The sequence below is a fragment of the Balaenoptera ricei genome, chromosome 10 (assembly GCF_028023285.1).
Source record: "Balaenoptera ricei isolate mBalRic1 chromosome 10, mBalRic1.hap2, whole genome shotgun sequence".
NCBI classification, from domain to species: domain Eukaryota; kingdom Metazoa; phylum Chordata; class Mammalia; order Artiodactyla; family Balaenopteridae; genus Balaenoptera; species Balaenoptera ricei.
Genome location: NC_082648.1, coordinates 88,440,865 through 88,461,571, shown reverse-complemented (window position 1 = coordinate 88,461,571; position 20,707 = coordinate 88,440,865). Strand labels below are relative to the sequence as shown.

Below are 20,707 nucleotides of genomic sequence, written 5' to 3'. Positions count from 1 at the left end.
CTCCATCAACATACATCTTTCTAGAAGGAATTCTATCTAAAGAGATTTATAAGATTCAAGATCTGCAAGTCCCTTTATTGCAGAGGCCATGCTTGTTTACCAATTTTTGTATGTACCATGGTGTATTACAACCTCTGGGTGCTTAGTAAATGTGACAAATATATCAATGAATCAATTTGAATTTGCCAGTACTTTGTGTCCTTAGAAGGTAGTGTGGAGTAGTGCATCAACCTGGGCTGTTAACAGACTGACCCAGATTTAAAGTGCTTTGGAACTTCCTGCTGTGCGAATTTGGCAAAAATTTGAACCTCTGACTGAGAGTTCTCATTGTTGAGGGTTCTAAGATCTGCCTCATGGGGCTGTGAACAGGGTGAAGTGAGCAGGAGCTCAAAGCACTTCAAACAATGCATGGCTCACAGTGAGATCTTAAGCTGTTTTGTTATTACCATCCGTGGGTTAAAAAGTAACTGAGGCCTAGGTAAGAGATAATAAGAGTTTGATTTAAGCTATTTTGACCACTTTTGCATTTTCAGAGCGTAGAGTCCAGTGATTCTCTGATATCTTATTTTGATTATGGAATGTCCCCCTGCACCAAATACTTTTTTCCCCACGAGGTCCAGATTTTCATCACTGACATGTGTCTTTCTGGAAAGCACCAATTATTTTATTAGGTCATCACTGAGTGCCTGATTTCAGCCATTCACTCAGTCGACCACTCATTCATTCATCCACTCATTCATTCATTCATCCATTCCCTCATTCACTTAGTCATTCCCTCATTCATTCACTCATTCACTGACTCATTCACTCATTCATTCATTAACTCACTCATTCCGTCATCTGTTCACTCAGCCATTTACTCAACTGTTCACTCATTCACTGACTCATTCACTCATTCATTCATTCATTAACTCACTCATTCAGTCATCTATTCACTCAGCCATTCACTCAGCCATTCACTCGTTCACTCACTGAGTCACTCACTCATTCATTCACTCAGTCCTCCACTCGACAAACATTCCCTGAGGGCCTTGCCCAGCCTGAGCTCTGTGCTGGGAGTTGGGGTGATAGCAGTAGGCAAGGCAGGCACAGTTTCTGCCCTCATGGAGCTCCCAGTCACTGCCAGCATCTCCAACTGTGAGGAAGCGTAACCTGTGGCGTAGGTGGGGTGAAGGGAGAAGGTGGCTGCACGGGAAGCATGACGAAGCTGAGACGTTCAGAGAGGACTTCCCACTTCAAAGCACTCCTTCCAGAGGCATCAATCTTATGATTTTATTCTCAAAATATTTTTGCAACAGTTCTTTGGGATTAGCCATCATGGAGACTATCAGAATAATTTTTTCAGGCTCTGAAGTCCCTTCCCAAAGGGAAGTTCTAAAACGATTTTGGGCAATAACCTCTTCTTTGAAATATGTACTGAACATTCTTGAGGGGAAAGAGCTTATTATTTGTGCTATATACATTCCGTGCCAAACCACTTTTGTAATTTCTTCAGATTAGGTTATTTTAAAGTTTTGGTGCAGAGGTTTTCAACTGGGAGGCAATTTTGTTTGTCAAGGACCATTTGGAGATGCTGGAGACCTTTTGGTTGTCACAGCTTGGCGGGGGGCTTGCTAACGGCATCTAGTGGGTAGAGGCCAGGGATGCTCTAAACATCCTACACGACACAGGCCAGCCCTGCCGCCCCCCATGTCAAAGTATTAGATGGCACAGAAGTCAATAGTGCTGAGGCTGGGAAACCCTGATTTATAGCAGCAAGTATGCTTGTTAAGAAAGTAAGTCTCATGACTCTCCCCCTAGTATTTCACAGTAGGTGCATCAGGCTGCAGGAAAACCAAAGGATACTTTTGTGAAGGGGCCTCTGTTTATGCATCAGAGGCTCACTTGTTAAGAAAACGTGCAGAGCAGAGCTTTGGAGATAGGCCGGTCTGGGTTGGACACCCTTGTTCTCCTACTGGCTAGCCACGTGAGCTTGGGGGATTGATTTAACCTCACTGAGCCTCAGTTTCCCTGCTTGTAATAGAGGAGTAATAATCCTTATTTCCTAGGGTTTCTGCACATATCCACTGAGGTTATGCAGTTTAAGAGCTTTGCTCGGTCAGGGCTCCACAGGTGGTGGCCAGTACAGTCCATGACCTAAGAATGCTTCACAATCACTGGGCATATCAACAAATGTTTACTGAATACCCATGAAGCACAGAACTCAATTCTTGGATCGTGGGGTCTCTGCCCTCAAGAAGCAGATGGCCTGGAGTAAGAGGGGAATAAAAGACATGTCTTCATCAAGAGGATACTGACACTATATGGCTGCATCTGACATGCTGATTAGTATTCCTGGCAATGTGGGCAGTGAGACTCAAGGGTCAAAGGACCACTGTGGGCTGGTGGTAGATTGGGAGCTGTCATCTTCCCTGTGACAGGGGATTCTGCCTGACTCAGACTGATTGGAAATGTGGCCATGACATGGGGAGAAATCAAGGAAACCCTGAGGATTTGAGTCTGATGATGGACGTGGGGAAATTCAAAGAGGAGCCTGGATTTGGAGAGAGGATGATGAATTTTTAACATTTAAACTGCTGAGTTTGCAGTTCAGGAAAAATACCCAAGGGGAGTATCCAGCCAGCTGGGGAAACATAGGATTAGAAGTCTGGAAAGGGACTGGAGAGACATCTACATACATGTGAATGCTAAAACCACGAGGAAACAAGATCTCTGAATGACAGTAGGAATTGGTTATTGGAAAATTACTTATCCTTAAAAGGAGGAAAGAGAAAAAACCTGTACAGGAGTGAGAGATTGGAAGAGAATAAGGATATCCTAATTTCCCCAAGTTAAAGAGGGAGTGGCTAACAGCATCAGCTGCTCCTTAGAGGCCTGGGCAAATGAGGACTGAAAGAAGGCCCCTGGGTCTGGTGAGCAAAGGTCAGTGGTAACCCTTGAGATGGAAGGGCGTATATGTGGGAGGAGCCAAACTGCAGGGCTTTAAGAGGTGAGTGTGTGATAATGAGATGGGGAAGCACATGTGTTAATACCTGTTTGAGAAGTGTGTCAGTAAAAGGAGAAAGATGAAAAGTCAAGATAGTACCAGGTTCAAGTTAGGTTTCATCCAGGATTTATGTGTTTGTGTGGAGCAGGAAACGAGCCAGGGAGAGAGGTGGATTGGAGATGCTGGTGGGGACTCTGTGAGGAACACAGGACTTCGCGAGCTTGGGAAGGGGCAGGTCCTTGGTAAGGAGGTTGGGCATCCCTTCTTGTGGCATAGGCAGGAAGGAAGAAGATAGGTGAAAACACTGCTAATTTGAAATTTAAAAGAAAAGGGTAATTGAGGTATACCAGAGACTATAATTTACCAATATCTAGTCCCCCTTTTGTAGTAAGTAATGTCCCCACCCACCTCCTGGACTGTTTGGAAAGAAGACTACATTTCCCAGCTTCCCTTGAAGCTAGATATGAGCAAATGCCTAAGTTTTGGCTGATGGGATGTAAATGGAGGTGCTATGGATAACTTCTGAGAAGTTTCCATGAAGTGAAGGGTGTGCCCTCCCTCTCCTCTTTCCTCCTTCCTGCTGTTTGGATTGTGGCTGTGATGGCTGGTGATGCAACAGCCATTTTAGACCAAGAGGTGTCCTTGGGAATGGAGGTCAGGCAAGGTCAAACAGTGAGATAAGAGGAACCGTGTCTCTGACATTGTGGTGTGTCTATAGCCCTGGGTCATCCACTTTCTGACTTTCGCATGAGAGAGAAATCAAGCCACTGTTAGTCTGGGTTTTCTGTTAATTGCAGCCAATCGTGATTCTAACCAATATCCGAGGGCAATCTTTCAGAGTAGGTTTGATCTCAGTAAAGTCAGCATGCAGGCCATCTTGAAGTGGAGGATGGGAAGTGTGAGCACTAGGGCTGAGACCTCGGATAGCTGCCGAGAAGGGGGCACTTTGGAAGGTACCCGTGAGGGAGTGTAAAAGACTGTGGGTCCAGGGATTCCACACCACAACCAGCTGCCTCCAGCGCTGAGATCAGTGTCTCAGAGTAGGTGTAACCTGTTTGCAAGACACTTATTGGAAAGCTCTGGGTCAAGCCGTAGAAGGTCACTTTCAGTAGGTGCAGGAGAGCAGAAAGAATTCCCGCAGGGAGCCAGGCTCAGTCAGTCCTGTCCCGGGCTAACATTTCGGTACAGCATAAAGTATTCCATAACCAGTGATGGTGGTAATACTGACCATTTGAATAGGGCTTTATTAGTTACCAAACGTATTCATATATAGTCTTGTTAATATTAAGTTTTCTGAAATGAGATATTAATAATAACTCATTACTATTTAAATAACTAACTCTCATTTAAAAGAGTATAACCAACTAGTGTATTCTTATGCATTGATAAGGTTTTCATAGAGGAGTGATTTAAGGTAATGAAGTTTAAGTACCCCTGAAATAAACATGCTAAACCAGGAAAGGGAATTGAAATTCTAAGCAAAAGTGTATCGAACGTAAAGTTAGCAGGTCTCTGGTCACACTTGAATTCAAGGTCCACATAGACAGCGTTTTTAGGTGTTCGTTTGGATTTTAGATAATACCTCCTCTGGGAGCTTTAACAGCTGCAAGACATCACCATGTTATTCTTACCTTCAAAAATTTTCATTACCATTGACTAACAACCTGTGAAAACATTTTCCAAAATTTATTTTTGGTTTGCAGTGTCTCCCCATAAATGCTTCGCTATAACTCTCATTTTATAAGTATTTAGAATTCCACAAGAAATGCTGTAAAGCATGCAATCTTTTGCAAGTTCATTATGAAATGAGCCTTTCTTGGGCGGGTGTCTGGCGGCTGTGTCCCCTCAGGACTGTGTTCTCTTTCATTTTGTGTAGAGCTGGTCCATGACAGGAATGCTTCCCAAAGTACAGAATGCCATCGGGGAACTCTATCTGGAAATAGGGATGACTGAGGAAGGAAGGCTTCCGGTATTTCCAGAAAGCGTGGTCCAACCTGATGGAATTTTCATCCAGCAACTTAAAAGACAACCAGGACTTAGTGAAGCAGAAAGGTAGGGTGGGCACGTGCAGGGGGCATAAACCCTTGTGGTCCAGAGTCAGACTCCTGGGCTCCTCCCGCCTGTGAAGAAAGGGAAACAGGCGTGTGTGCTTTGCTTGCTTGATTTTCTGTTGGGCTGCTGGGCGTGTGAGGGTTGACCATGAGCACTCCTCCTGTGACAGATCACCCTTTTAGAATGTGGAAGGCTGTTGTGATGCACCTCACACTGCTTTGAATAGTAAGAGGGCCACTCAGAGCTCGACTGTGAAGCCAGCCTTTCTGGGTTCAAATCCCACCTCTCCACTTACTGGTTCTTTGCTGTTTATTTATTTATTTATTAAAAAAATTTATTTACTTATGTATTAATAATTTTAATTTAATTTTTATTTTTTTGGCTCTTTGCTTTTAGACACAAGACTTAGCCTTTCTGGGTCACAGTTGTCATATTTGTAAAAATATAGGAATAAAAATAGCACCTACATTGCATGGTCGTTGTGAGACTAAAAGCATTCAAGGGAGACCGTAAAGCACACAGAATGGTGCCTGACACATAGTCAAGTACTCATTCATGGTAGCTCGTTTTTTTATTCTCCAGTATTTGATGCCTGACGTTGCTATGGCACCACTAATAGAACAAAGAACGTTCAGTGAATGCAGATACTAAGCATTTTTGACTCACTGACTTACAGTCAGACTAAACATAATGTCTAGACTTATGTCATATATAAACAGCTGTGTCAATTATCTTATGTTGTATAAGAAAGCACCCCAAAACTCAACAGATTAAAACCAACAGCCAACAAAGAATCATATTCTTTCTGAGCTACAATCCTACTCTTTTTGAACTATAAGCAAAAGATCATCTAGTCCAATGGCTGCATTATACAGATGAATATGAATATGAAGGAACTTTTCTATGACAGGTTAACTCATGGGTGGGCAGAGCTCAGTCTTTAGGACAGAGAGACCTGGGTCTCTACCGCTTACTAGTTGCATGGTCATGACCCATGGCAACATAGTGACACTCCCTGTACCTCGGTGTTTTTCTTTAACTCTAAAATGCTAATGGTTTTCACCTCATATTATTGTTGCAAGGAACAAAAAAAAAATGGATGTAGAGTACCTAGTTTAGAATAGATACTCAATCACATGCAAAAAAAAATAAAATAAAATAAAACCAACAACCACTTATTATTGCCCATGTCTATGGGCCACCAAGGGGAATCCCCCTGGTCCAGGGTAGGCTCAGCAGATCTGGGCTGGGCTCATGCAAACATCTGTGATCAGCTGGCAGGGCCAGGGGGGCTGGCTGGTCTCAGAGGACTTCACTCAGATGTCTGGTGGTTGTCTGGCTGGGTGACAGGGTTCTGGTCACGTGCTCCTCATCCTTCGGGAAGACAGCCCAGGCCTGCTCACCTAGTGGCTTGCACAATTCCGAGAGGGAGAGCACAAGTTTACGCCTAGGCTCAGAACTGGCATGACACCCCCTCTGCTGCATGTGATTAGTCACAGCAAGTCATCAGGCTTTATTCCATGGCAGAGAAAGAGACTCTGGTGCAGCGTGACATTGCAAAGGGGAGTTGGGTACAGGTTGGCATGGAGAATCACAGCTGTTTTTACAGTCTACTGTAAGATCAAAGGTCACCTTGGGCAAGCTGCTTACCCTCTCTGCATTTCACCTGTAAATCCACTTTTTTTTTTTAATATTGTTTTTTTTTTATACTTCAGGTTCTCATTAGTCATCAATTTTATACACATCAGTGTATATATGTCAATCCCAATCGCCCAATTCAGCACACCACCATCCCCACCCCACCGCGGTTTTCCCCCCTTGGTGTCCATATGTTCTCTACATGTGTGTCTCAAGTTCTGCCCTGCAAACCAGTTCATCTGTACCATTTTTCTAGGTTCCACATACATGCATTAATATACGATATTTGTTTTTCTCTTTCTGACTTACTTCAATCTGTATGACAGTCTCTAGATCCATCCATGTCTCAACAAATGACTCAATTTCGTTCTTTTTTATGGCTGAGTAATATTCCATTGTATATATGTACCACATCTTCTTTATCCATTCATCTGTCGATGGGCATTTAGGTTGCTTCCATGACCTGGCTATTGTAAATAGTGCTGCAATGAACATTGGGGTGCATGTGTCTTTTTGAATTATGGTTTTCTCTGGGTATATGCCCAGTAGTGGGATTGCTAGATCATATGGTAATTCTATTTTTAGTTCTTTAAGGAACCTCCATACTGTTCTCCATAGTGGCTGTATCAATTTACATTCCCACCAACAGTGCAAGAGGGTTCCCTTTTCTCCACACCCTCTCCAGCATTTGTTGTTTGTAGATTTTCTGATGATGCCCATTCTAACTGGTGTGAGGTGATACCTCATTGTAGTTTTGATTTGCATTTCTCTAATACTTAGTGATGTTGAGCATCTTTTCATGTGCTTCTTGGCCATCTGTATGTCTTCTTTGGAGAAATGTCTATTTAGGTCTTCTGCCCATTTTTGGATTGGGTTGTTTGTTTCTTTAATATTGAGCTGCATGAGCTGTTTATATATTTTGGAGTGTAAATCCACTTTTACAGTAACAGTTATCATTCGTTTCATGTTTACAATGTACAAGGCACTTGATGCTCACAAGCTCTTTTACCTTCAAATATACCTCACGTGGTATATATAGTTACCCCACTTTACAGATGAAGAAACTGAAGGTCAGAGAGATGAAATCAACTACGTCAGCTCCCACAGCTAGCACCTCTGGAGCTGGGGGTCCAAGCTAGGCCTCTCTGACCCTAAAGCCTGTCCGCATTACTCCTTGCTATGTGGCATCTCTTCTAGCATCGGCATTTATAAAGCTCTAATCCTCCATACATAGAGGCTAGCTTCTAAGTCATCCTAATGTAGGCAGGGCTGGTCATGGACGTGCTGGGACCCTGGTGAGCAGAGGAAACCAGTGTGGGAACCAGGGACGCTTCTGTGGGTTCTGGGACTGGCCTTCTAGAGCCAGCTGGGCCGTCCAAAGCATAGAGTTCCAAGGATTTCGGCAGACCTTGGCCTGGTATAGACAATCGTGGTTCTCCAAGGGGGCGAAAACAGCAGGCGGGGTGGGCTTCTGGTGAACAGGAATGCTCAGAGGTAGATCAGTGTCATTAGCAGCAGCTTTGATGGGAGTGCACTGTACTTCTGGTCTCTTGACGAGGGTCAGGTGGGGGATTCAGGGTCTAGGCAAGCAGATAAAGGGGGAGGGGAGGGGATTCCAGCCTGACCAGGGCTCACACATTCAAAAACTCTTTACTGAGCACCTGTCGTGCACCAGGCACTGTGTTGAGTCCAGCAGCTTGAACAGGACAGAGTCACCAACGCTGCCCCCTAAAGGAGGTGACACATGACACACAAGGGAGCGGACACATGCAGTAATTACAGGCTGTACTAAATGCAGTGAGAGACACAAACAAGAGATGGAGGTAGAGCGTGAGCAGGGGGAGGGACCACCTGTGAAAGGGTGGTCAAGGGGCCTCTCCAGGAGGGGACATTGAAGCTGAGACGTGACAGACTGCAGGAGCCACATGTGGTGGGGATGGGGGCATTCCTGGCAGAGGGAACATCGTGTGCAGAGCCCTGAGGTGGGAGAGGGCTCTGCTTGTCCTAGCGATGAAAAGAGGCCTTTGTGACCTGCTGTGCGTGTGGCACAAGGAACTATATTCACTGTCTTGTAACAACATATAATGGAAAGGAATCTGAACAAGTACACACATGTGTGTGTGTATATATATATATATATATATATATATATATAATTGAATCACTTTGCTGTACACCAGAAACTAACACAACATTGTAAATCAGCTATACTTAAATAAGAAAATTACAAAAAAAAAAAAGAAGCCTTTGTGAACAAAGGACAGGAGGCAGCTGGGCTCACATCCTTCAGGGCCTCGGGCCCCAGGAAACATTTGGATTTTATTATCAGTGCGAGGGAAAGCCTTGCAGGAGTTAGGCTGGGGATGACATCGCCGGATTTCTGTTTTGAGGTCACGTTTGCTGCTGTATGGAGAATGGATTATGTGCTGGCTAAGAGGGGACATAGGGAGACCAGGTACTTGGCTGCCCGTCCCTGGTGTGCAGATGCACGGCCTGAGGCCCTGGAGTGGGCGCTGAGCAGTGAATGGGGTGCTGTTGATGATGGGAAAGATGCTTTTTGATAATTTAATGGTAATCCTTTATAATTAATACTAAATTCCTTAGCACAGGGAGTTAAATCTGCTTTGTTTACTGCTAGCAATGCTCTAGTAACACCTTCTTGAAATATAATTATGGTTTTTATCCCTTTCCATAACAAAGTATGGCTTAGAAAACCGTAAAACTGTCTACTTTTAGAAGTCTATTATTGTTAGAATAGCTAACTCTCAATAACTAGCAAAATTTAGGCCTTTGCAAAGGGTACACTCCCAAGGCACTGTGTATCTAGGTACAGCCCATTACTTATTAATTAGGTTTATGGGGTTATTCACGTGTTTCTTGTTGTAAGGCTGTACCATTTTATTGTTTCTTGTTGCAAGGCTGTACCGGCTTGCCTTCTCTAGGACTTGGTTACCATGGTGACGGCTGGTTTCACTACATTCATATTCTCACTCTGTTTCTGACCTGTTCATTTGCAAAACGGACTTGGATTTGGTTTCAATCTATTGCCTCAGCTCCTCAGCCCTATAACTTCTGCACACACACAAATTCGTTGTAGAAAAACCAACTCCATGCAATGTAGGTCAGTAATTGATTTATTAAGACAAAACCCAGCTGTTGGCAGCGAGGAAGAAATGATATTAAATGCTCTGCCTAGTGACATCTTAACTCTTCTGTGGAAAAAAGCCTTGAGCCTCATCTTCTGTGCCAAAATTTATTCCCTGCAGGCAGAGTGCTGAACAACCTGGCGAAGTCAGCATCTAAGGAGTACTTAAAAGAAAATCATATTCTGCAGTGTGCTACTGAAATGTCCAGCTTACTGTACAGCAACACCTGTGACCAGGCTACCATGAAATACGCTGAAGGTGTTCTGATGTAAACGTGTGTTTTTGCTTGAAAATGTTTTATTTTCTGTACTAGCTGTTACTGTTATGATTAATATACTTAACCCGTACTTGCTAATCCATTTCCCAACTAACTGATGGGGTTAAGAAAGGCTGAATTGTAACATTTCCATCCTCTGACTCAGTGGTTCTCAACCGGGGGGGCAGGCTTGCGCCCCATGGGGCCTTTGGCAATGTCTGGAGGCGCGTTAGCCTGTCATGACTGGGGGCGTCATTATTGGCAACTAGTGGGTACAGGCCAGGGGAGACGGCAGACATTATACAGGACCCTTCGCAACAAACTATCCGGCCCCAAATGTCCATAGTGCTGCGGTTGAGAGTAGTGCCCTAGTTTCTTATAAAGATGTACACACATCTTATCAATCACTTTGAAAGTCTCAAGCCTCTGCTAATATAAACTGCTCTGCTGTTTTGTATGGTCCTATATAGAATAAAGGACGTTTATGAGCATTATTTTTGGTGACACAATGAAGGTAACCAACATGTATCGTGCCCAGTAAGTCACGCACATGCATTTTATTTTCAGATCTGCTGCCGGAAACGCTTCTCTTGCAAAAATGAAATTTCAAGATTGCTTAAATATCAGGAGAAGTTTGGTGAGAAAAACACCCTAGTTGGAGAAATTATGGAATTTTTAGCGGATTTACTGTTTTTCCCACTGAGACATAGTGAAAGGTAAGTTTTTACAAAATGTTTCAAGTAGTGTGTCTCCTTTCCCCACACCCAGTCCCCCCAAAAAACCCCACTAGTGGCAGGGAGGTCAGGGGTCACTCATCGGGGCGTCTCACTTCTTTGGTCCCAGCCTTGTGCAGAGAGACTCACCGTGCCTGAGAGTTCTGCCCTGATCTGTTTGTCAGGACACTGACCATGATATATTTGAAAGGAGCTCCTAGCCCACAAACCGTGTAGAGGTGTTGGCAGGAGGAAAAGTAAAAAGGAGGACAATGCCATCGTGGGCATCTCCCAGCATCACCCCGGGCCTTGTGAGGAAGATATATGTATTGTACTTCAGGCCTCTGTGGACTGTGTCTCCGGTACCACACCCCACTGGTCTGTCTTCTGCAAGACCTAGGCCAGAGCCTGCAGTGCCTCAGAACGCACTTTCCTGCCACCCCTCCTCGCCGGGGAAGACCTCTCACTCTCTTGCCACGTGTGGGGCTTTCCTGGGCTCTCCATACAAGGCGTTGCTAAAGCTGTTAAAGAAAAAAGTATTTGTGACACTTGTTAAAGAAAGACTTGTTAAGGCAGACTTTATTCGGGCCCTTCGTGATAGGTGTAGGGACCCCTCTGCAGCGGGGTTCTGCAGCGGCAGAGACAGATTGGACTCACCTCCGAATACACGGAAAAGCAGCGGGGTGTGCGGGGTCAGTAGACGGAAAGTTACTAAGAGGAAACATCAGGGGTACGGATGGGGGTGGATTCTGGCTAAACAGACGTAACAGGATTCTTGCTGAAGGCAGGCCAGGGTGATCAGACGTCACCTGGGGGATGGTGGCGGTGAGGAATCTGCGTAGATACGGACGGTGATCAGATATCAAGGATGGCTAAACTGACCGAGCAGGGTTCTCGCTGGGTGGACAATGCAGACATGAACAGCGAAGTCCAAAAGTTGGGGCCGAGTTGAAAATTGCTCGGAAGAGCCTGAGTAGAGTTTGGTCAGGAGAGACTGTCAGCGTCTGTGTTTAAAAAGAGGGGTTGTAGGTATTACCGTCCGGATCTAATCTGTGTTAGGATTTGCCAAGCTCGACCACTTCTTCCTTTGCCAGGTTGGTATGAGAGAAAGTTCTTTGTGAGTCCACAGAGAGTCAGTCCACCACACCCTTCCTTTGGCCCAGCCTACACCCTTGCACAGCCAGTTCAGCTGGTTGAAGGGCCAGGGACGCTCTCGGTGAAATTGTAAAGTTGTGAGGTTTTGTTTTTGTAGCTCCTCCCTCTCCCTTCCCTGTTCGCCGTCCTGCCTTTCACTTTTCCCTTTCCACCATCCTTGAGAGAATTTTCCTCTCACCAGGGAGGTGACCTCTTCTGGCTTTTGCTCCCAAGAAGAATGTGATGTGAGTCATCTCTAACGCTGAACTGCAGATCAGTGTTAACCCTTTCGAAGAATATTTACCTTGAAAAGAGCAGCCCCAGTAAAGGAGTTTCTAAGGGTAAAGTTACCAGTGCTCTGTAGTAGTGCTGAGATGTTGGGCTCTGGGGTCCGATTGCCTGGATTCAAATTTTGTTTCTGCTGCTTGGTAACAGTGAGAACCTGGGCGCATACTTAACATGTTGGTGTCTCATTTGTTTCCTCGTTGGTAAAACGAGAGTGGTGATAGTGTGTTCCTTGTAGGATGACGGTGAGAACTGAGAGATCTTCTATGTAAAGTGCTTGGAAGAACGCCTGGCGCACTGAATTGATAAATTGAGTTCTTAGTATTATTATTTTGCTCCCCAGCAGGGAATTTTTGAGGCCCTTGACGCTACATAAGCCTACTTTTGTTCCTCTTAAGGTCAGCACTGTGAGCAGAGAACAGGACTTTCTTTAGAGAAGCGAAAAGCTTGACAGTAAAACCATTGCCTCGTAAAAGAGAAATCTAAACACGTAGCTTACTGACTGAGTCATCGCTACATCCTGGGCGGCCCCACCATAAATCCAGGGCTGGCAGCGTGTGACTCATCAGACACTTAACACTGCTGCCGTTCAACGTGCCTGGCCTCTGTGTCAGAGGAGCTGACCGTACTTGGCAGTCTTCTTCCCAGACCTCATTGTCAACGGTCAGCCTTCCGAAACGACCGAGAAGCCTTTATCCTTATAGAAGGTTGTCCTTAGGTGACCGCATCTTCCACATTGGTTAAGACTGGGAGATTTTTGCTGTGCCACTCAACTCACCTCTCAACCATGTGGAGATCCTCTGTCTTGGTGGCCAGGGGCCCTCAAGACAGCTCTCATGCACTAGGGAAATGATCAGAGGGTCCTAAGGGGCCTTGGAGAGGGGGGATAGGTAGGGATGGATTCATGAGGTCAGATTACAAAATTAAAAGTAACCCTCCCCCAACTCCCCCCTCCCTCGCGCGCCGCCTCCCCCCAGGACAGAGAAGAATGAGCAAACTGGCTTAAGAGGAACGGGGATATGTTCTCAGTGAAATCAGTGAATGTCATCGCTCTTTCTCTCAACTTTGTATCCATTCATCAGCAGCTGTCCTTTCATCAGTGTCCCCTCCACAGACAAGTGTCTCAGCTGCCTCACTTCCCGTTGATGTCGTTCGCCTCTCCCTCCACCCAACTCCGTTTCGCCTCCTCCCATGAACATAATCAGGGACTTCCTCGTTGTGTCTCTTTGCACTTTGATCTCGTTGGTCGTCTGCTGCTGGAGTTTTTGACAGCACCCATTGCTCCCCTCCTGAAATATGCTCTCCTGGTTTCTGAGCTACCCACCCTCATGGCCGTCTTCTCTGATGATGCCTTCTTGGTTTCTTTCGTGGGTTTCCTCTTTCTCTTCCCGACTCTCGTCCAGATGCTGGTGCTCTCTTGGGTTCAGTTCTTGGACTCTACATGTGTCAGCCATGGTGCCGCAACCTCGCCCGTGCCCAGGGCTTCAGCCAGCATTCCCTAAGGTGATGGCTTCTTGTCTCCATCTCCTTCTCAGACCTCCCTCATCAGCTGCACACGTGTGCATCCATCTGCCTATTGGGCGTCTCCATTTGGGTATCCAAAGTCTTCGGGCAGTTCAGAGTCAACATTCTCAAGCCTGAAAACATCCACCCCTCTCCCTGACAAAATGCATCTTCTCCCATCTCACCCAGTGCAGACACCATCTTAATGACACATTTTCGTGATATTTATTATCAGTCACCATGCTAAACCCACTCCATACATTTTCTCATTTAATCCTCACAACAGCTCTATTATCCTCATTTTGAACACGAGAAAACCGAGGTTTAGGAGATTAGAGTGCTTGACCAGCTTTCAAATGGTAAGGCCAGGATTAGCACCAGGGGAGTCTGATTGCGGAGCCGTAGTGCCTAACCACCGCATCATTACCAGGCACGCTTGACCTCAGAGCTCAAGCTCCCAACCTCATCACCCTACTGCACGTGCAGATGCCAGCGCTCCCAGCACCAGGACCACCACATTCCATGCGACGCCAAGACTTAACAGGTCTCCGGTCACATCTATGGCCACTGCATTAGCTCAGACCCTTATCATTCTTCCTCTGGACCAGCTGGTCTCCCCTTCCGTAGCCTCACCTGCTTCAGTTTATCCTCCGCACTTGCACCCAGGTGAATTTTCTAAAATGCAAGTTGGATCACATCCACATCACTGTCTTAATGAAAACTCTTCAATATTAAAGTCCCAAACCCCTAGGTTTGCACTCAGTGTCCTTCACAGGTGGTTGGTCCTCCGTTTCACCCTCCAATCTCTCCTCCTACCTCGGAAAATTCTCTGAGGACAAGGGTTAGTCTTCCTCATTTCTGAACCCCAGCCCCAGTGCCAGCATTCCGTGAATGTTTGTTGGATAAATGGATGAATGCCATGCTTCTTGGATGCAAAGCTTTAATTAAATTTCTCTTTTCTAGATTCAAAGGAAGCAAGCAATTGAATATTATAAACAAGTGATAAAAATAAAGGAAAATGCAGGCACTCTGGCGAACTCCTCGCTCGCTCGTCAGGAAGCAAGTGAGCATTAGCCTAAGTGATACCTTGTGTAAATTAGATAATTGCTTTGATGTATTTCTTTTAGAAGCAGATGACTTTTCCCTCCGTCTCACCTGCATACTTTGCTTATTTTTTAAAAAGCCTTCATTTTTGAAGCAAGCAACTCCTGTTCCACATACTTTCAACTTTTTTTTTTTGGCAGCTTATTTACCTTCCCTCATTAGGTAAGTGTCTTAGTCTGTTGCTATAAGTAAACTGGGTGGGTTAAACAACAGAATTTTATTTCTCACAGTTCTGGAGCCTGGGAAGTCCAAGATCAAGGTGCCAGCAGATTTGGTGAGGGCCCAACTCCTGGTTCAAAGACAGCTGTTTTCTCACCGTGTCCTCACATAGTGGAAGAAAGGGGCTAAGAGCTCTCTGGGGTCTCTTTTATAAGGGGCACTAATCCCATTCGTAAGGGCTCTATCTTCATGGCCTTATCACCTCTCAAAGGCCCCACCTCCTAATACCATCATCTCAGGGGTTAGGATTTCAACATAAGAATTTTAAGGCGGACATAAACATTCATACCACAACAGAAAGGTATCTTTTAAAAGTCCTTTCCATCCCATTTTTCATTCTTTTGTAGGCAAAACACCATGCCCAACCACACCCCTCTCCTGTCAGTGTAGTTTCCCTTCTTTCTTCCAGTTCTGTTTTAAGATGCTGTTCCTATAGCAGTAGCCTTTTCATACTTTTTCCTGTGTCGCTAGAGTAACACGTGACCAGATATAACACAATGGGCCCACTTTTGATTTTACTCATGGGACTCAGTGCCTCAGATCTGGTGCAGAGATTTGAAGACATTTTCTGATTAAAGATAAACATTTAAAACTTAAAACGAAAGTTAAAAAAATTGAAATGAAAAATTTGGCCCTTAAATCTTATCAGGAGGATTGGGGTTGGGTCTTTTGCCTCCTTTTGCTCCCTGTTGCTTCTGTTATACTGTTCTGTTTCCCTTCGTGGGAGGAGTTCTGATTCTTCCTCTGCATTTCTTCCACCAGAATGTTGATATTATTACCTGTAGTTTATAGTGACTGTTGAGTCTCTTCATCCCTGGTGCTAGATTGGTTAGGTGGAATTTACTGACCTTTTAAGGGTGGTCCTCCAGGGTCACTGTTGAAGAACTCAGGGGCCTCTGAGAGAAAGGTCCTGCTTTCCAGGCTCTGCTATTGCCAGGGACCAGGGTAGCAGGACCTCACCTTTTACTGCCTCAGTACTTATTTGACTCAGTAGCCCATTAGCTTGTTCTGCAAATAGTTGCCACACATGAATTCTGTCATTTGCCTGGAGCATCTCTGCCAGACTTGGGAACTGAGGAGAATGAGAGTTGAATTGGAGGCAGCAAATCACACTTGGATAGGAGGCTGGGGACAGGCCACGGCTGGAGGGTGGGGTAGGCGTAGTCAGGGATGTGATTCCCACAGACAGCACTTGCCAACTTTTGTGCCTCCAGTGAGTGGGTTCAAATAGAGTGAGGGTTCAGTGAGGGTCCAACAGAGGCCTCTCAGCCCTCGGGCAGCTTTGTTTCTTTCTTTCAGTAGGCTACACTAGAAATCTCAGTTTCTATAAATGCTACAACTGGAAAAATTTTGAAACACTGTCAGGGCTCCCTGAAGTCTCATTGCCACAGGGCACAATCTACTTCAGCCTTAAAGCGTGGTTTTTAACCCCGGGCTGATTTTGACCCTCAGGACACAAAGTCTGGAGAAACTGGATTATCATGGCTGGGGGTGGGGAGTGCACATTTAGTGGGTGGAGGCCTGGGAGGCTGCTATACATCTTACAGTGCCCAGGACAGCCCCCTGACAATAAAACATTACCCAGCCCAAGATGTCAACAGCGCCAAGACTAGGAAACCCTGACCTAAATCAACCACTTCCCCAGCATATATGCTTGTCATCCATAGTACAGTAAAACGGGCTTGCTCTTGGCCGAGTCATGTGCTGACGAAAAAGGCTTAAAATACTTGATATCTGCAGGGAGAGAATATTTTCTGTTTTCACTGTACAGATTTAGGAGTATGTGTGTGTGTGCGTGTGTGTGTGCGTGCACGTGTGTACTTTTGTTTTCCAGTAAGGGTGTCCAGGCTGAGTAAAGATTTTGTTTCTAAACAGAAATTGCAGATGCAAATCTAGAAAACATTTATGGGAAAGGAACTAGTTTGCCTGATCTGGTTGCTTTGCCTAATTTTTTGTTACTAGTTTTGGTGGCTTGTCTATGGTGAAAGTATAATATATTCATTTACTTTCCGATAAGAGGGTCTCTGGCAATCACAGTGTTTTGGTGACTTCTTAAATAATTCTTTATGATAGGTTTCCATTTTGCAGTCAATTTTCGACGTGGTTATGATCAAGTGTTTTTCTGTAAGGAGCACTTTCTTGCCATCATTTTATACTTCTTCCCACCTGCTGGTGATTGAAGTTGATTTGTTTCACATAAGGCCTGCTCCAGGCTCACAGGTACATCGTGCGTGGTTAAGTCATCTGTCAGGGCAGGATTCTTGTGCTTTTGTTTCAGTCCCCGGTGGTGAGAGCTGATGGGTGTCTTCAGTACAGGAGGATGAGAGCCCTGGGAGGGAAAGATAGACTAAGTTTACGGAGACCTTGGAATCAGTTGTTCTTTGACGTATTTTTAGTTTTCCTATGTAGGGGCAGAAAAACGTTTCTTCCATCTTCTTAGGGTCCCTGGCTGAGCCTGAAAATTAAATTGAAAAGGCAGACTTTCACCACCCTCATTCCACCTGACCCTGCAGGCAGAAATTTGAGAGGCTAACTTTGGTAAGAAATTTTATCTCCTGTGGCTTTTGTTAAGAAGCCCAGGATCTCTTAACAGCAGCTTCTGGACCAAGCAAGGAATACTAGACGATAGAATCCCACCTTTGTCACCAAAACTGTAGGGGAGAAAAAAATTTTTTCCTCTACCCTCCTAGGTTCTTCTGCTGGGGCCCTGTAAAATTAGCCTGAGAAAAGATTGATTAACAAGAGAAAAATCAAACAGAAGTTTACTCATGTGTGCATCACACTTACACACCTACTCAGGGATGAGCAATTCCAAGGGGTGGCTTGAACTTGGAGTCTATATACTAACTTAGCAGGGGAGAGGGAGGGGGAGAAAAGGCCCTCATGGAAAAGCACATGACTCTTTGGAAGGATAAATAGGCCCTTAGGAGAATAGGTGATATGGTAGTTTGTGGCAGTGTCTGTCTGGGTGTGGTGCTGGCTTCCTGTCCCCCGCCCCCTGCCCCGGGGAGGGGGACTTATAACACTTGAGTCCTTTTGGGAGGCTCTGCTTTTAGGCACATAAGGGATCTCAGGAATCAAATGCCTCAGCTTGTAATAATTCCAATGTCAGTGTGGCCTACTTTGGGGTGGCATATCGTGATCCCCTTTATCTACCTTTAATGGAAAATGTCTATCTACATGGAGCGTGCCTGAGGAACTCATAAAATAAGAAGGAAGCCAGAACCACATGTAGCTGGGACTCATCATCAGTCATTTTTAAAGAAGTCTTGGGGCCTCTGTAGTAAAAGTGTTACTGAACGTTAGTCATCAAAGCGATCCTCTTTAAGGATTTTTGCACTGAGGGAAGAAAAGAACTATGGTGTATGACGCTTACACTGTATCTATTCAGTGAGGATTTAGTGCTTTATACATTGTAATGCATGACAGAATTATAAGGATGTGTTATCTTAACCTAACTAGTTTGTAGGTCTGGGGTGGTTTGGGAGATTCATTCACCCGGTTAAGATAAACAAGCCTCCTACTGCGCACCCTACCCCCCCAACACTCAGCCTGAAGCTGCCCATGTGAGTGGCAGCCCAATCACCCAATCACAAGTCATCGCTTGCATCTGCCTTTGTGACTCTGGATTGGAGGCTCTTGTCTGAGTTTCCTTTGTCTGAGTTTTTCTCCTTGTGGGGGCAGTTCCTCAGGTGCTCTGCAGGGGCTGCTTACTACTTTGAAATGGTCTCCTAGGTCCTCCAACATGAATTTTATGAATGCCGTATGGCCTGTATTTCAATCCAAATGACAATTTGTCTTGGTCTTTTCTAGATGCGGTAATAGACAAATGGGATGGGACAGATGGGAACTCTGTACCCTGTGCTCAAAGAACCATCCTACGTTTTGTATCTGGGGGATCCAAAAACAAATGAAGTTAATTTCTCCCTTCAAGCAAATTCTTGTTTTGTTAGGAGGCAAAACAAACCTATTATAAAATATATAACACATGAAAGATTTAAAGCACAGCCTGGTTGGAGGAGGCTGAACTGGGTTTTAGTCTTTGCCTGGCCGTAGTCAGTTACGTGACCTTTGCCAAGTCACAAGTGCTCTGGCCCAGGTCTGTCTCTGGGCTCCATCTGTAACTAAGGATATAGGGTTCTCTGAGGTTCTCTGCAGAGTTTCTCTTCCATGTTTACATTTAAGGGAGACAGTGATCAGTAGCGGGAGGTTTTCCAGGGAGAGCCTCTCGGGAGGAACGCCTAAGGGAGATGGAGGGTGTGAGCTGGCTGAGGACGAGGCCCGGCTAGGCAGGGGATCTGCATGAACGAGGGTAGGAAGGTAGGAATAAACAAAGACGTGGAGAAGACCACTTGGGAGCTGGCAGGGGGGCTATGAGGAAGGGTGGGATGGGAGGTGAAGACGTAAGAAAACAGGCAGTGGTGGGAGAATCGAGGCAGTGCACTGATTTGAAGGCAGTTCTGTCCACGGGCAAGTGGAGATTTAAGACTGAAGAAGGCTTGGGGGCCAGTTACCCTTTCATGGTCTTATTCTATTTAGGAGATTGTTTTGGAAACTCTTTAGAATTATTGAGAACTCAGCAAGGCTGTCTGAAGTCTGTCTACAATTTCAGAGTGAAGTGAATTCCCTGTGCATCCTGTGTAGATGAACGTCCACCCTCATTACTTCTTCACTCAGCTCTATTTTCCTTCATAGCACATAGCACACTACCTAAAATTATGTATTTGTTTATTAGTTTTTTTGCCATTTAAAAAAATTGAAGTATAGTTGATTTACAATGTTTCAGGTATACAGCAAAGTGATTCAGTTATATAAATAAATAAATAAATAAATAAATAAATAGAATTTCCCATTATGGTTTATTACAAGATATTGAATATAGTTCCCTGTGCTATACAGTAGTTCCTTGTTGTTTATCTATTTTATTAGTAGTTTGTATCCCAAACTCCTAATTTATCCCTCCCTCTCCTTTCCCCTTTGGTAACCATAAGTTTGTTTTCTATGTCTGTGAGTCTGTTTCTGTAGTAAGTTCATTTGTATCATTTTTTTAGATTCCACGTATAAGTGATATCATGTGATGTTTGTCTTTCTCTGTCCTACTTGCTTCGCTTAGCTTGATAATCTCTAGGTTCATCCATGTTGCTTCAAATGGCATTATTTCATTCTTTTTTATGGCTGAGTAATATTCCTTTGTATACATGTACCACATCTTCTTTATCCATTCATCTGCTGACAGACATTTAGGTTGCTTCCATGTCTTGGCTATTATAAATAGTGCTGCTGTGGACATTGGGGTGCATGTATCTTTTTGAATCAGAGTTTTCGTCTTTTCTGGATATATGGCCAGGAGTGGGATTGCCGGATCATATGATAAGTCTATTTTTAGTTTTTTAAGGAACCTCCATACTGTTTTCCATAGTGGCTGCACCAATTTACATTCCCACCAGCAATGTAGGAGGGTTCCTTTTTCTCTACACTCTCTCCAGCATTTATTATTTGTAGACTTTTGGATGTTGGCCATTCTGACCAGTGTGAGGTGATATCTCATTGTAGTTTTGCATTTCTCTAATACTTAGTGATGTTGAACATCTCTTCATGTGCCTATTGGCCATCTGTATGTCTTCTTTGGGGAGATGTCTATTTAGGTCTTATTAGTTTTTTTAAAAATCTG

At 44.7% G+C, this 20,707-nt stretch overlaps 1 protein-coding gene across 1 annotated transcript in view; it reads left to right on the top strand.

Annotated features, from left to right (window-relative positions):
• Positions 1 to 20,707, top strand: part of LOC132373787 (putative tetratricopeptide repeat protein 41) — a 78,973-nt gene that overhangs the window by 45,077 nt on the left and 13,189 nt on the right. The window contains 6 exon segments of the mRNA XM_059937389.1: positions 4,863 to 4,943; positions 4,945 to 5,038; positions 9,943 to 10,090; positions 10,646 to 10,707; positions 10,710 to 10,794; positions 14,677 to 14,776. Coding sequence (XP_059793372.1) covers positions 4,863 to 4,943; positions 4,945 to 5,038; positions 9,943 to 10,090; positions 10,646 to 10,707; positions 10,710 to 10,794; positions 14,677 to 14,716 — 510 coding nt within the window. The 3' untranslated portion in view covers positions 14,717 to 14,776.